The sequence below is a fragment of the Cygnus atratus genome, chromosome 5 (assembly GCF_013377495.2).
Source record: "Cygnus atratus isolate AKBS03 ecotype Queensland, Australia chromosome 5, CAtr_DNAZoo_HiC_assembly, whole genome shotgun sequence".
Taxonomy (NCBI): domain Eukaryota; kingdom Metazoa; phylum Chordata; class Aves; order Anseriformes; family Anatidae; genus Cygnus; species Cygnus atratus.
In genome coordinates this window covers 41,778,460-41,795,667 of record NC_066366.1, presented here as the reverse complement: position 1 = coordinate 41,795,667, position 17,208 = coordinate 41,778,460, and the positions used below count along the sequence as shown (strand labels likewise).

General features: G+C 48.4%; 1 protein-coding gene across 4 annotated transcripts in view; it reads right to left on the bottom strand.

Moving 5' to 3' along the window:
• FLVCR2 (FLVCR heme transporter 2) overlaps positions 1 to 17,208 on the bottom strand; it is a 35,121-nt gene extending 17,913 nt beyond the window's left edge. For 3 of the 4 annotated variants that reach the window (XR_004777616.2, XM_035539760.2, XM_050711080.1), the window contains exons 1-3: positions 16,601 to 17,208; positions 3,545 to 3,686; positions 2,389 to 2,529 (exon numbers count right to left, since the gene is read on the bottom strand). Coding sequence is in view for 3 of the 4 variants with exons in the window: in XM_035539760.2 (XP_035395653.2) it covers positions 2,389 to 2,529; positions 3,545 to 3,686; positions 16,601 to 17,125 (808 nt within the window). In the remaining variant the exon portion in view is untranslated. Of the gene's footprint in view, positions 1 to 2,388; positions 2,530 to 3,544; positions 3,687 to 7,005; positions 7,111 to 7,202; positions 7,334 to 8,719; positions 8,735 to 16,600 lie in introns of those variants that run through there. The other variant, XM_035539761.2, reaches the window with a different exon arrangement.

The window sequence follows — 17,208 nt, the reverse complement described above, 5'->3', positions numbered from 1 at the left end:
CAATAGGCGAGGGACGTTTCCAATGGCAGTGCCCAATCGCCCACGCAGATGAGGAAACCAGGACTAGTAGCTGAGAAAAGGACAACCGAAGATCCAATCCGACCTGATTCATTAGTTAGTTACCATGGTTTGCCTGTAATGTGCTGTGTAACAACATTTTTGAGACCTCACAGTGTCTCCTCTATTTTACAGAGGCCAGAAAGGGGAAGTTTATTGCCCAAGGCTCCGAAAGGAGCCCTTATTAAGCCCTGGACTAGAACTCAATTCTCCTGTAACTAAGCAGCGTAGTGCCTACGTGCCAGACTACTGCTCTTCCTCTTCTTCACCTTCATCATCTTCCAGGACAATGGTTCCTTGTGCAGATCTCCTCAGTCGCCCTGCCTTCTCCTCACCACCCCATCTCCTTTCCAAATGCTGATTCTTTGGAACTGTCTCACCGCTCCCACTTCACGAGCCTTTCCCACCTTTTTCCTTCCTGCTGTCTCTCCATAGCTACACACAGTGTCAGTGCAAAGTCCAACCCAGTGAACTCAGAGTTCCTTAATGCCCACTCCATGTCATGCCTCAGCTTTACTGAAGCAATGCCAACAGTCTTTGGGAAAAGGCAGGCTGAAGGTTTCCCTGAGAAACAATTGACCCACACTACACAGATGCAGTGCCACCGATGTTTCCAGCGCTGCAAGTCTTCCCGCAGGAAAGGAGTCGGCTTGTGCTGGTCATATCACTTCACCTTAGAGATCTGCAGCCCTGTTCTGACCTGGCATCATGTGAGGGCCCCCAATCTTTCTACAGCCAGAGGAAATGAACCAGCAGGCCATTTCCCACTCTCTCTACTAACAAACACTATGTTAATATAAAAGCTACAAGAGGCTGTAGGTATCTTTGTGTTAGACAGGGAAGATGACTCAGTTGCACTCACTTGGCTGCAGCTGTCTTCAATCTTGTCCAACATAACTTTTGACTTGAGTAGGAAATACCGTCCCCATTTTAAAGCCAGACTAGCTAAGAAAAAAAAGTTTCACTGCTTAGTTCCCTCTCTGAGTAGCAGTCACCTTATCTTCACTGCCAGCAGCCTGAAAGTCAAGTTGGAGATTGACAGGAGGCTGACATAGGGAGGAGCAGAATAAATGCACAGACAAGTGGAAGACAGACGGGATTATGAGCCACTGAATGATTTCCACATCATTTGTGACTGCCAGGAGGGAATTATCCCACGGAGATCAGATTCTAAACATGCTCTTCGTACTGGGAGTCTGCCTCTCTCCTCCAGGGCCTGAGTACCACTGTTAGAACTAATGCTTTCCCCTTTCTTTTCCCCGAAGCATGTGAATGAGCAGACGTCACAATCCAGCTTTTAGCCAGTCTGCCTCTGACAGTTTCTCCTGCCTCCACTTTCACAGAGGTCATCAGGTACTAGGGAGGGGGAGTGGGGAGCAGCTGCAACGCAAACCAGCAGAGCCTAAGGGTGGTCTGATGGGCATTTCTAGAAGCCTACCGCACTGGGAAGGGAGAAGAGATTTCAACAGGTCCAAACACCATCAGTACTCCCAGAAGGTACAAAGCCACCATCTCACTCTCTCCTACCTGGCTTGTCACTCACAAAGTTCTTTAGGCACAGCTGCTAGGGGAACCACAGAAGTTCAAGAACTATTTATCTTTCCTCCTGAGGAGCTTCCGCAGCAAGCAGGTGGGAAATGGGGACAGACCTCTCCGCAGAACGGCTGCCTAAAGTATATCCTATCCTATCATACAGCTGTAGGCTGCAGTGGCCTCCCCTGTCTCTGCTAAAGAGAAGAATACTTCTCCATATAACAATTCAGCATCAGAAACAGATTCAACACATCACACTGCCCTCACAGAAATACGGCAGAGAACAGATGGCAGAAGTACATAGCCTCCAACCCTCCCTTTCATTTGCTTCGTAGGGATTGCCAAAGAGGCTGGTGCAGCCTGCACACCTACATGCTCCACATCACCTCTACTGGGAGGTCTGCCAGCATACGCTTTTCTTAGGAAGTAACTTGCAATCAGTGCAGCAAATTGCACTCAGACACGGCTCCATGTTTCTTGGACTAATCTAAATGCTTACCTAAGTTATTAACCAACTAGGGAAATAAAAAAAAAAGGAATAAGGAAATCCCCTGAACAGGAAGTGGTCAGAGGCTGGGAAAAAAAAACTAGTGGGACACATTGTCCTCTGTCCTCTAGGTATTTGCTTGTAACCATTGCTGGAGGGGGCTAGAAGGACCCCTGGTCTGCGGCAGCACAGCTATCCTTACATTCCCCTACCACAACTCGGGCCAGTTACTGCCCCGGCACAACACAGAGAGGGAGGGAGAAGCTAAGCATGTCCAGCAGTGATGGCTGCACAGAACAGCCAAAGCTTACCGTACGTGACCATAAGCAGCACAAAGTTGGCGTTGCGGAGCAGACGAAGGATTGATTGCACGTAGGAATATTCCACTGTCGGTCGTGACTGGATCAAGGCCTGAGCTTGGCTCGGAGGGTATGGGGGCTTCTCCTTGAAGACTGAAACCAGACACAAAGCAGACCCGTTTGTAACAGCGCAACTGGGGAGCCTGGGCACATGCTGAGGATTGAGATGTTCACGGGACAGCACAAGGACTAGTAAAACCAAGTGTATAAAACACACCAGCATCCCTAAGCTTTGATCTCTGTGCACAAAGTTAACCAGGAACAGAAGAAGATGGGGTCTCTCCAGTAACAGCTCCTGCCAGGGGAGAAACACCTTGCCTTCAGTTAGCATTTTGTGTACACAGTGGCGGGCAGCAGCAAAAGAGTTGGCAAGACTAACAACAACTTCATCTTCCAGAAGATGGACAGCCAGCTGCAGAAGTGTTGCACAGCCATACAAATGCAAAAGTGGACCGGGAAAAGCCAGCCGACAAAGGAGGCTTCATGCCCTGCAGTGCTCAGGGAGCAATGGCCTATGCCAGGTTTTACTCCAGGCCTGACGCTTCTCAGTCTGGACACGCTGTCTGCTGTCTCTAACTAGCACTAAAGCAGCATCCAGGAATCCCAGTTGCAGGTGATCCACTGCTGTATTAGGGGCAGCACAGTCACTTTTGTACTTTGACTATTCCCCACCTGTGAATCATTGAAGTCTACATCTGACTCAACGATCACGCAACACGAACAAGCTGGCAAGAGGAGTCCACACAGTCTACTGCCTGTAATGCTTTCTTCGCCCCACTCGTAACTGGTTACCTTTTTTTTTTTTTTTTTTTCCCTTCCTGGGAACAGCATATTCCTGTGATGCAAGATAATCTACCTCCTTCTCCCTGCCCTTATAATGTAATCAGCCCCAAGCATCCTGTTTGCAGGCAAGAAGGATGAGAACCTTGGAGTATTTTTAAAACTGGCTTTTAAAGAACTTACACATGCCAGAGTTTTATTGTGGGCAATCAAAGGATGAAATGAACAATTTGGCAGGCTCACTCACAACCCCACGCAGGCCCCTCACACTCAGGCTGATCATCTCAAGTTCCACTTGGTTTCACGCACACGCCTCCCACCTCCTTACCTATGACGACCAGGATGAAGAGGGCTGTTGCCACGCCTGCTGTCATGAAGAACATGATGCTTATATGGTAGGCCAGTTTCTCCACATCTTCCACATTGGGAACCAGAACAGGAGGGACCAGAAAGCCCAGAGCAATGCCAAGCTGAGCAGGAGAGAGAGAGGGGACACAGGTGTGACATGGAACCACACCACCACCACTAGCTCAGAGCTCAGCTCTTTGACGCAATCCTCCCCCACACAGTAAGACTTCAACTTGGCCTTCTCCAGCTTCACCTACAAGGAGAAAACCCCCTTCACCACTTAACAATTGAAAGATAAAAGCCAGCTACCCACATTAACTAGACCATGAGAGGTCCCCCCCAACGAAGTCACAACTGTAAGGATATTCAAGGCAAGGTTTTAAAGCAGAACTGAGTAGAATTAATGCTTGCCTCCACCAAAGTGGAGTTCTTGCTTCCCCTGTCCTCCCACACACACGTTCCTGTGCACACACACATCCCGCTCCTTATCTTGCATCTACGCTGGTGCTGACCTGATCACCTGCTCATCTGGCTTGGCTCATCAAAAGCAGCAGAAAACGACACCATCAAAAGACACCACGGTTCTCTACTGGGTTAATGAATTGAACCTATTTGTCTTCGGGCCAGACAAGCGCAAGGGTTGACGCAACGCAGAACCCTGCCCACTCGTGATGAGTGAGATATCAATCTGTCTCAGACACTTTATGACGCTGTTTCTGAGTGAGCTCCCTCCCAAGACAAGGCTCACCCTGCTACCACTCACGCCTTTCCCACTGCACCAGGAGAACCTAGAAAAAGATGAAGACTGAGAGCGAAGGAAGTGCTGACAGCACGTATCCTGAATGTGGAGGTTGCACAATGGGGCTTGGCAACTGCCCAGCTGAAACACTTGGCTCTGAAGGGCTGCAAGAAGAAACCCTGCAGCTGTGGCCTCTGCTGTGCTGAGAGCCCCGCACGTCCAGCCGAGGAGCTCCTGCCACGACGGCACACGCTTCGGTGAGGACACTGGGGCTCTTCACTTGACGGCTGTTTCATCCAGGAGAGTAACAAGGAGCTGCAGCAGCGCAGGTTTTGCCACAACGACAAGCAGCACTAAACGACACAGACCTTCAGTGCCAGCCCTCAAAAGAGGAGAAAGAGCTGCTTTGATGCCTGGGAGCACTCTCTTCATAAAGTTGAAGCCAAAGTGCACTCATCGCATTTGGAGTACTCTAAAGACAAGAGGAAGCCTACAAAAGCCTTCCCCCCTGCTTTTTCCCCCCCCTCCCCTGTGTTAGTTTCTCTTTACAACCATGTTACTATCACCATCTAGTTCCCAAGGAGTGTATTTCCCTGCTCCTCTGGCCCTTCTCAGCACTTGCAATCCTCTCAGACATCAGAAAACAAGCCATACACGAGCTCAGCTCTTGCTTGCTCTCAAAGAGGTTCTGCACACTTAGCCCTGTACAGGGCAAACATATTTTTTGTTTAGTAACACTTGTTTTTTTTCCCCCAATTTCCTGGTTTCATCCTACGTTTGCTGTTGTGGACAGTAACAAGGCACGCACAAGAGCCTATAACAGACGTAAGGACTGAGAAGGCACCCAAAAAAAGAGACAGCGGGTAGCCATGCAGCCAACCTCATCCCTGCTTGAAACAAAGATTTCCAATCTCCTTTGCAGGCTGTACATTAGCTGGGAGGTAGAAAAGCACTCATATTACTGGTACAGTGCTAACTGAACCAATACAGACTAGCAGTATAAAAAATATACTCATGCTACACCAATGCAGCCTCTCTATAGCCACTGCCCTCATCCTCACGCTGAAAGGAGGTAAGAATATGCAAAGCACAGAAACAAGGATATAGCCAAACTAAGCCCACCGCATGTACCATTTCCTCATGGGAAACACCAGATAGATAGGAATCCATGAGCAAAATCAAGACCTGTTGCCCCACAATAATGCTGCACAATAGAAGGAGCCAGTGCTCAATGTCTTCGGAGTCCCTGGAGAGGGCCAGTTCGCGTAACTGGTCTTACTCTACAGGTAAGGAAAGCAAGGATCAAGAAAAGCGAGGACTGTGGTGCCCACAAGCCACTCCCAAGCATGGCAAAACATAGAGCAGAACAACCCCCGAGCCCTGTCCCTGGCACAGGCTCAGACATGTCTCCTGCCTTGCCCTCTAGCAAAAACTCCTTGTGCTTTCTGCATGCTTTCGCCATCATATCTCCATGTTCCTGGGATGATGATGGACTCATTTTGGAAGAGCCACTGCACTGGCCAGGATCAAGATCACAGAACAAATACATCCCAGGTGCCACAACTGCTGGCTGGGACAAAAATGGGCTTGTGCTCTCTAGCAAACTCCCCATAAGCCCTCCTCCTCCTCCATCCAGCTAGTGGATCTTTGAGTCGGGAAGAATGCTTATAGTTCAAACAGAGCCGTCTGCTAGACTCAGAGACAGCATTTAGCTTAAAGACGTGCAACTTTCAACAATGTCTGACCAAACTTTCTGTGTCCAACTGTGCCCTCCTCCACTGGGAGGCTGCAATAGCCGAGGTCAGGATTGCAGCAGACTTCTGTGCTGAGTTCATTCCCAGCACCGGGGCATCCCAGGACCTGGTGGGAAGAGTCACCAAGAGACTACAAAAGTTCAGGCCGTTTTCAGCAGTGAGAACATTCAGGGGTTCATTAAGCACAGTGAAGTGAAACACAAACTGGGATGTCCCCAGATAGTAAGCCAAGGACTGGAGGAGTTAAGAGAGAACTTCAAATATCACCAGTAGCAAAGGTAAGCCTTCCCAACACCCACGCAGCACAGGCAGCCTCTGATGCGGGACTAAACTTGCCAGAGCTCAACTTTGTCCAGACACAGCCTGTCCCCTCGCTGTTACAGCTACTTAAGTCTGTTCTGCATTAGCTGCTGACACGGGAGACCTGCTGACTACCTGTGAGCTTGACCACCAGTTGGCTTAGAGGCTTTAAGCCCTGATCTTCATTAAATTGCACGCTTCCCTCTTCTCTGTACAAGGGAATCAAGCCTGTAGCTTCACAGAGGAGGTACTTACACTGAATCCAGAGCACACCCAGAGGGCAAAAGCCTGTTTATCTCTGCAGCAAGTGTATTTTGGCCAGAGTGCAGTTCTGCTGCTCCAACATGCCTGTCCAGCCTAGGACACAGCCATGCTTCAGTATTGCAGCCACACTGGTCTTCTCAGCACTCCCAAAAGTTCAAACTTCGAGGAAAAGACTCTCAACAATGCTCCTTTCCAGTGGAGGCTGGAGTCCTCCTAGTCCTCACCTACCAGGTTCCACGTGGGCTTCTCCACCTTTTACCAAATGCGATCTATAAATTGCTTCCTGGAAAGTGCTGCCTTGCCTTATTGCCCTTTCATTCCTGGAAGAACCGGGCCGGATTCCTGTGCTAGCTGCTTCTGCAACATCAATCACATGATACTCACACGAGTTGCTGAGCCACAGCAAAACATGTACAGGAAAAAGGGAGGTTTCTCTGGGACCACAGTCAAGATTCACTCTTTTTCAGGTCTCCCTCTATCCTTTCCTACCTGAAAAAGGATATTGAGAATCTGTTCTGCAAATCATTCGTAAATCCATTTCTGAGAAGTCCTATAGTTGCTGCCTATCAAAAAGGACTTACTCAGCTCTCTTGGGTACTTCTGTTGTCCTTTCAGAAGACCCAGACAATTTTTCCTAACCACAGAAGGATGCTTGTCCTCACTCTTCCCCTTCCAGAAAAGGAAACTCTCGTCCACTGGAAGTTTCTTAAACCTGTGAAAAAATAGGTGGTAGAGAGGAAAAAAAATCCCAGCATAGCAATAGGAAACATTTTCTATTTCAGGGTCACTGACATTATTAATCCTATGAAGATCCCTTGACTTGGCTAAAACTGAAGATTTCCCAGGGGATACCCTGGATTATTCATTGCACTTTTAGCAACAAAGACAGGCTCTCTACATCATGATGAGTATTATACCGCACGTACTTCACCTTTCACAAAGAGATTTTCAGTTTGGTCCTCAGCAGGCCAGTACCCACATCACCACCAGCCCAACAGACAACAATGTAACCCATGAGCCAGAAAATTTAAACATTCTTTAACAGAGAAACATTTTTTCCTCCCTTCTCCATGGCTCCCACATTAGATCTAGGAAACTAAAGCAACGTAAAAACAGAGATGGCTCTGCAATGCTCTGTGCGACCCCTCTTACAGAGACCAGCAGCCATTAGGGCTCATAGTGCACTCCCTCTCACCAGGGCACGAACTAGCATCTCCAACCTCTGTGCAAGCAGAAACATCTAAGAGCTATACAAATAGGGGCTTGCTCCCAAAATTCAGGACTTCCACAGCACGAGAGCATCCCCACACCCGTAAAACACACCGCACTGTCCCGATCCTCACGAATCTCCCTGCAGGAACCAGCCTGCTGGCACTTTATTTCAAGGCTTTGGGGTGATTTAAACAGAATAACAGGGAGGTCTACAACTACAGCAGAGTCCGCTGTCCAGATGAGTTTTTTTTCTAAAGGCTGATAAACAGTGGAAAGAATCTACTTCCTACCTGAATTTCGTCAAGGTGCAGTCCCAACACTGACTTCATATTCAAGATTCAACCATACACAAGAACAGATGATAAAATTGAGAGCAAGTGGCGAGTAAGATGGTATACATGTACCTGAGATCTTGAAACGCGCAATGGGATGTCTAATTTATCCGATTATATACCAAGAGTCTGCTGAAGGATGATAATTAGTGCAGAATCAGCATAAAAACTGTAAACAAACGATTGATGGAGGAGCGGGTCTCCACCTTAAAGAAAACTGAGTCAGCAACAGGAATACAGAAGCCCAATAAAATCCCCAAGCAAGCAGGAATATTGACAGAAGAGACCACCACACCAGGAAGGTCAATTGAAGTGTTAAAAGACAGAAAGAGAGATACTGCAAAGGCAAAAAATACAACACAGAAATTGTGACAATGCCCTTGCAGGCGATGTAAGCGTCATGACAGGGATGCTGCAGAGACTGCATTTTTAGATTCCATAAATAACCTCTTCTGAGGAGAACCTACAAGAGGCAGCACAATTCATGATTCAGGCCTAGGGCAGCACGGCATGCCCACGATCAGTATTAGCAAACAGTTCTGCACTGCACTCACCTTCAGCTTCCTTGCAGCAGCGAGCTGGGGGGTGGAAACAGCTCCAAACCACTACGGCAATTTTAACTTGCAAGAGGGAACTGTCTGAAAGGAAAGCTTCTTAAAAGGAAATTCAAAAGACAAAGAAACTAACTGCTTGCAGGTGGCATTGAGACTGCACAGAGACACTGAGACACCGCATCAGGGGCTCAGAGTAAGCGTACAGAACATTATCAACACTTTTAGAACAGTAGAAATAAAAGCAACCACGGTTAAAGAGCAAAGAAGGAAAAAGAAAAACCATCACAAACCTCAAAAGCTGTACTTTATCTCCTCAAGCAAGAAAAAGAGGAGACAGCAAGCTGGACAAAACTAAAGTAAAAGCTTAATTAGGCCAAAAAAGACTGCGGAACAGCTTGACAAACTAAGTCAAAACTTGATGCACTGCACAATCAGGAAGCCTGCCAGGAAGTCTGGAAGGCCAAGAGATGATCACCACGGAAGGAAAACATTCGAGACAGGGAGAATTAAATGAACTCTTGCATCAGCACTCACTACGTGATTTTTTGGGGAAGTTTCCACCTCAATAGAACTTCTTCACATGGCAAAAAAAAAAAGTCTGAAGCGCTATCAGTGGAAGACTTTATTCAATTTATTGCAGTTAGTTTGTTCTATGAGGTGTCAGGACCAGATGGGATTCATCCAAACATTGAGAAGAACGAGACAACAGAAAACCCACACTACTCACACACAAACATACCGAACTGTTAACTCTGGTCCCTTACCAAAACACTCAAATCAGGAATGCGGGAAGGCAAAAGCAACATGAATTTTTAAAAGATCCTGCAAGTGCAGCACTCCCAGGAAACTCCGGGGCGAGCAGACTGCCAGTTTGGCCAAATTGGCAGAAACCGTAACAATCAGAAAGCTCAAGTTTACATGTGAATAAATACCAATACAGCGGGCTTTTCAGACACTGATTTGAACACAACCTCAGCAAGTTCCCAAACCAAGACTTTTTTTGAGTTAGTGAAAACAGAGCATATCCTCCTCTCTATCTTTTCCTTAGCACTTACCAGGGACCACTGACTGCCGCAGGGCTGCCTGACCTAGACCAAACGCTCCTATGCCCTCATGCGCTGTACCTTTCCAAAGAATTGTTTCATGGGGAAAAAAATAATCAAGGGCTTCACCTGCTCTCAGCAAAGAGAGCTCATTGCCTTTGTCAACACACCACTGGAGCTATTCTACCCTTCTAATCCTCGACATCCACAGCGACCAAGGAGATGAGGAATCCTCTAGAAAACCGTGAGGAGTATCATGCTTTGGAAGAAAACAAGTGACACTTGAATCTTTTTAAGGAGTCAGGCTCACCGCTCACACTGATTTACTTGTTTTCTGGCAGATACCTTCAAGCATGTAGGGCTTCACACTTTCGAGATGTTCCTCTCCAGACACAACAGTAAAAATACTTTAGATTTTTTTACTACTAGTATTTGATTATCATCCATTCTAATACAAATGGCTTCATATACCAAGACCTTCAAACAACAGGTGTGAGTCTCCCCAGCTGAATGATGAGAACTGACCTGACAACATTGACACCACAGAAGCAACGTTTCCTAGCGAAAAGCCTACAGAGCAAGCCTGTGCACGGCAACCATCACTCTTCTGGAAACCTCCACCTCGGATAACCACCAGAACTTACCGATTACTACCCTGTCTCTCCAAAACCCTTGCAGAGAGAACACACGAGCCAAGTGCAGCAACTCCTGTGCTGCCCAGTAGTAACAGATGAGACCGGGTCAGGATGCTGCATAACCCATGTTAGTGGTCTTCTGGTACAAACCACTGCAAAGGTGCAGAATGTAACTGGTAGTGGCAAAAGGACACGTATCTGACTGGCGAGAAGAGGGGGAAGCAGCACAGTTTGATGGATCTGGGCACCACGTCTGGTCACGGCAGGAGAGCCCTTAGAAAAGCGAACGGAAGGGCTCTCCTTCCCGTCCACTGCTCTTAGACATATGGGAGTGGGACTTTGACCCCCACTCGGTACAGACACTGGACAGTTCTGCCAAGGCAATAAAATGCATCAGACCAGGATCTTCACTCACCCTGGGAACCCCTCGGAAGAGGCACGTGTTCCAAAGTCCTGGGCACCACAGCCTCTTCCGTTACTCTTGTCAGCGTGTCACAGCTCTGCCCTGTAGCATTTCCTCCTTTTTTAACTACAGGTGTCTCCCATGCTATAACCACGATATTTCACCTTTGCGATAAGGGAATTATAGGGTCATAGCCTGCAGAGAGCAGACAGCCACCGCCTCCCACACCCTGTGACTCCTACTGCACATCAGCCTCCCAGCCCCTTGCTATTAGCACAGGTCCCAGCTGCCTTCCTGCAAAAGACCTACAGTAGAACTGAAGATCCACAGCAAGAGATCTGTGCAAAGCAGAAGCTGCCACTTCCTATCCAGTATATTTTTATTTGCATTGCTGCTCAGAACATGCTTCTTCCATGCCACTGACAGAAATCCGTAAGGGCCCACTGAAATCCAGGCCCACTGAAGTCAATGTACTTAAATGTTTGCACACCACAGTTTAGTCACCTTTTCTGCAGTGTTTTAAGAAGCAGAAAGGACCCAAGTGGTGAGAGGAAAAAATATAATCCAGGCCTCGTGAAGAGGTAAGATAGAGCTTAGGCTTTTTTTTTTTCCCCAAATCCATTCACACTGATACGAGAGAGAAAGTTATTTCTTCAAACTGCACTTGCACAACCAAAGCTCTCCCAGAAGCAAAGTAAACTCCTTCCTGATCATACTTTTTCTGTGGCATCACCTCCTCATACTGTTTAACGTGATACAATGCCAGACAACGAAGACCACTTCTCCAGGCAAGTCACTCAGGGCCTCTCAGCACTGAACACACCTCCCGGTTTACTGGGGAAGAAATGCAACGCAGTAAAACAGCAGCAGCAGATAAGAGACAGTAAAGCAGAAGAGGGGTTTCGGCTCCAACAGCCACTTCAGCAGCTGCTGAGGTACTCAGCCAGGATGACACTTGGGTCAAGGACCTATTACAGTCACATAACAGAGCCAGTCTCCAAGGATCCTGCAGGGCAAGTACTAAGGGTGCCATAGGGCAGCCCCTCCCAGCAAAAACACTGCTGTCATTCATTTAACACCCCTGTGAGTTAAGCTCAGCAAAACCCAAAAGCCAGCTGCTTCTGTGAGGGAAAAGGGTGAGCTGCTTTTGGCGTGTGGCTGGGGAGGGAGCACCAGATGAAATGAGCAGAAAGAGATAATTTCAGGTTCCTGTGCCCATTTATAGAAGCTCGGGCATTCCTGGGAAAGCCAGGTCACTATTTGGTCAGCACACCCTCCCGCACTGAGCCACGTCCAGGACCTCAGAGAGCTGCCCACACAGCACTCCTTGTGATCCCAGTGGCCCGATCCACCCTGCCCTTCTTTGCAGGAAGGGAAAGGAGCCAGGGCTGGAAAATGGCACCTCTAACTATTGCCACTACTGGCTCCTCAGTAAAGTCTTCACTGTCCTAAGAGCTAAAACCCCAGGAGATGCAGGGCCATGACTACCACCTGTCCCTATTTCTAACGGGGATCAGATCTCATCTGAAGAGACGGGGAGCCCCTCAGCAGGGAGGGAAGAGCAAATGAGCTCTAGAAAGAAGTCTGCCTGAAGAGGTGAATCCCGCTGGACATGCTCCATTTCCACAACGCTTCTTGGACTTTCAGATGCTGCCTTACCTGAAGGGCAAACAGCACAGAAGAGGGTTAGTAAGGAGGCAAAACAGCACAAAAGCAATGGCCATTCAGATGTTGCAGACTTGATTACTCACAGACACTCACCCCGCACCACCCCCTGCAGATTCTTTCCCTCATTTCAAAACACAAGGAAAGGACCTACCAGGAGAGAGAGAACATTTCATTCATGCTTTATCATTCACTTTGCCCACTTCAAAATCCATCACCTCATTACTGCTAGACTAACGCTCCCAGCCCTATGCAGATAGCACCTAAAATCTCCGCCTCAGGCTGTCTCTTTAACAGAAGTCCGAAATCACCTAAGTCAGAGGCATCCCAGCTCCATCTGAACAAGGACAGACCCCACCCAGAGCTCAGTAAGCTGCTGCATCATTTTTCCCCCTCAGGCAGAGACAAACATGAAATTGAAGTTTTCTTTCCTCCTAGTCCATCAACAATTTTTATCAACTCCTTCTAAAAAATGAAGCATCAAAACTACAGCAGACAAATCATCCAACAGCCTGAATCCTTACCACAAGTCCCCCAGTCAGAATAGAGAGAACCAGGAAAAAGGTTGATTTTGATTAAAACAAAACAAACAAACAAAAAAATACGCTGGTGGCAGAGCAATACAAAGTCACAAACACAAATGTCTTTCATTGCTCCAGCACAACACAGTTAACACAGCGTTCTTAACGCCAACAGGCCTGAACAAACGCTGCCCAAGCATGGCAGTCCAGCACGTGCCACAGAGGCTGATGCAGAGCGCTGAGGAATTCCAGTACCTGACCAGCTGGCTCCAGCTCATAATACCTCAAATAGTCACAAGAATTCACCTCATTACTTAAACATCCCCACCACAGCAGAGATTAGTGCCATCAGGCCACAGCACCGTTTCCTCACCCCCAAAATGCAGCAAAGCAAGTATTTTAAAGAAAGGGACAAGGCCTGCTGCTCCAGCAAACCCATACTCCTGCAAACGCTAGCATCTCAGAAGAGTAATTCTTTTCAACTGCAGTCTTGCTACCAGAGAAAATGACAGGTCAATCTCCCTCTGAGGTGGAAACCAGAAGCCCAACTGCTGGAAGCAGCACAGCCCTGATACATACCACTCTCTCCCACCCAACTCTCACGCACGGGACTAATGCAGATATCCAGCACCACGTTTCTCCACAGGTGACACTGCTGATGATGTAGAAGACCCACTACCACTCACGGCTGCATTTCTGACGCATGTCGGTCAAATTCCTCACAAATTAAAACACAGCTGAAGGGCATCACTCTCCTGTTTCCTTACCCTAGAACTTCAGCCTGAGGAAAGGTGCCCATGTAGATTTTTCTTGGTCTTTTAAATCAATAAACTGCTAGTAATATTTTAACAACATTAACAATCTTATGTCAAAGTATCCAATTTACAGGTAAATCCCGTTCTATACCAACCCATATACGAACTTGCAGGGACAAGGAAAAAGAATACAACAGCTTGTGCATTTCTCTGTTAAAATAGGAAGAAGTACAATGTAATGTAAACCAGCAGTAGGTAAACAAAGAGACTGTGATAGCCTCTGCAGGTGTCCGTACTCTCCTCTTAAAGTAGCTCATCAGCAACCCTTTGAGAGTGCTCTATCTAATCCTTCTTTGCACTTCAGATACCACAGCCAACACACCATGACCAGAAAAGAGTGAGGAGAATCTGACATTATCTACTAGGATTTTTTTATTTTTATTTTTTTTTAAGATATTTAACACACCATCTGGCATTTAAATAATTTACTATTGAGAGTTGAGCTTGAATCTGAAGGTTACTGTCACACAGCAAGCAATCGCCGTGTCCTGAAGGGACATCAGCCCAGCAGTCATGGATGGATGAGCGGAGCAGCAGGGTTCCCCTCAGGACAGCACTGCTGAGTGCAGTTTAAGATGGATAGGACCATAAAGAGGGCAGGTGTATCAAACAAAGAGGCAAACTGCTCTGCTCACTCATGTAGCTGCTGGTACTTCTGCCAGATAGGGATCTTAGTGCTTGGCATTTGATAAATAACCATGTCAGAGATGTCAACCTTGAGGATCTTTAACTTGGACTGTAACGAAGTAACATGGTTCTGAAAAGAAAACCATACAGTTGTTAATGAATGAGCAGAGGGAATAATTTGCCATACTGGCATACTGAAATTACAAACCCACCATACTATGCCTTCACTGTCACTCCCTAAAATACACTCTTTAACTACAGACTCAGGAAAAAAAGGAAGCTTCTGTTTCTTCCCCCTGCTCAACCTCACTCCTAAGCAAAATAGCTACTTTTCACTCACTGTAATTATGCACATCAGGACCCTTGATTAAGGGAATGAAGTGAATAGGTCCTTGCTATGGAGTACACCCTGCCTTTAGTCATTGCCATTTCTTGTCTCCCTGATTCTCTAAAAGGAAAGTTCGGGCTTACAAAGCAAGGGTTATGTACTGACCCGTGGCCTCACTGCAATGTCAGTTCAACCCCCAGAGCAGTGCGGAGAACCAAACATTTAACCAAAGTTTGCCTTTCACAATTGTTAGGCTAACCCACTCCTTTCAGGATGATGAAGATACTACCTACGCATATAGCACAGGCTGAAAACCTCATTGTTTGGATTTCTTATGCACACTATTGAGTAATTCCACCTGAATAAAAAAAGGAAAAGTCTGACAGTGAAATGCTCAGTTACTTATTTACTCCTAAATCAGCAGTGTTCATGCCAAGTTAAATGCCTTCCACTCTAAAGATTCATTTAAAACACATAAAAAACAGGCCACTAGCTTGAGTGGTAAGAGTGAAGAGGGAAGCTTAGATTCACTCGGAGAAAGATGAGCATGATTTCTCTTTCCAGAGAAGATTTCTCTTTCCAGTAAGCCAGAGCCTGCCTAACGCAGTTCCACAAACGTCAGTTCCTCAAGTGTTATCTCCGAGCATTCACCTCTTTTTGCTACAGCAGTATCTCAATCAGTACAGAAAGCCAGGATCTTGGGGAAAGGAGACCTCAAATCTTGCTGATAATTTTGTGTGCTGTAGGAAGAACCATGCTTTACAAACTACCCAAACTGCAAGAAACACTAAAATCTGAATGGAGCCCACCCACAGCCCAAACCAGAGTCAGCTGAAGGAAGTGTGCAGTCACGTGGAAAGGATTACATCAAGTGTTGGAAGTTAGAGGCATGGGTCTAGCTAAGCTGCTAATGCCAGACTACTTCCCTCTTCTTCATGTCAGTGTCACAGGGCTGGCCTCACTTCTCTTACGCCATGCTGCATCAGCATTAGTCTATCTGCTTCAAGCAGCAGGGATCAGTGGGTGTTCCAATGCAAGGGTCAGCAAGTCATTTCCCTGATCCTTTCAAAACTGTGAAAAAATTATCTCCTCCAAGCACTAGCTAGCTACCAGAAAAGCACGTTACAGCTTGAGCAAGCGTGAGCCACTGGCCCCCCTGACCTGCCTTTATACAAGAGTGCTCGGGCACCTTACCTCCTCCTAGCCTGGTGGAAGTTTCGCTTCATTTCAAAACAACTGTTTGTGGAGACTCCGTGCCTTACTTTTAAGGGAGAGAAGTTGGTTAAAGGCCTTTTCCCCCTTGGCCCAGTCACAAGCACTGTCTTCTGGAGACAGCTATTCTCTTTCGTCCCATCTAGTAGCCAGCAGGAGTAGGATATTGCCATGTCAAATCCCAATGCAACCGCAGTCCTGAGATTCGCTGGACACTCAGCTGAAAGCATGTTTCTCAGCACTGCGCTCCCCTCTCCAGTCCATCCCCGGTGCTACCCAACCACACCGCTGGAGCAGAGACTCACAGACAGGGGAGCAGGAGGGAAACAGATGACTTCAAGGCCCAGCACTGCTTGATGCCAACCCTTGCACCACCTCCAACTTCGCAGACCCAGGTCCCACTCACCTTGGCCACCACACCCACCCCACAGCCAAACCGAAGCCATGTCCCTCCCCGTCCAGGCTCCGAGGGGAGCTTTGTCCAGGTGCCTCTTCCCCCAGCTCTGGCCCTCCAGGAGGGAGCACACACAGGCCCTGTGTGTCTCCTCCTCGGCTTGTCACCTGGCCCCTCGGCACTCCCTGGTCCCCTCCAGGTGACACCCAGCCCCACCTGGGCAGCTGCCGCCCCTTACCTGGTTCCCAAAGACAGCGATGGAGCAGGCGGTGGAGACCTCGCGCGAGCCGAACCAGACGGAGGCGATGTACGAGGGCATGCCCAGGATGAAGACCTGCGCCAGGGAGCAGATGACCTGCCCCAGCACCGTGACGGGGAAGAGGTGCGGCCGCAGGCTGCCCAGCTTCACCCAGGCGCCCAGGGCGTTGAGGGCCGAGCCGGTGAGGGCGATGAGGCGCAGACCCCTCTTGTCCAGCAGCCAGGCGACGGGGAAGAGCAGCGGGATGTAGGTGAGCATGTAGCTCATGGACAGCCAGTCGATGGCGAAGGCGCTCACGCCGTAGAAGCGCATGAAGACGTTGTTGATGCTGCCGTACTGGATCCACTGGAAGGCGTTACACAGCGAGTAGCTGCTGAAGAGCAGCAGCACGGCCCAGCGCCGCCGGGACACCCGCACCTCGCCGGCGGACCCCTGCCCGTGCTCGTCCCCGCCGGGCTCCGCCGCCGCCACCCCCGGCGCCTGGAGGCTCTCCTGCTGCACCATGCCGGCCCCGCTCGGCTCCCCGCAGCCAGCCCCGGCCGAGAGGCCGAGCACCTAGCCGGGAAGCCCCGGCCGGCCGGCCGCCC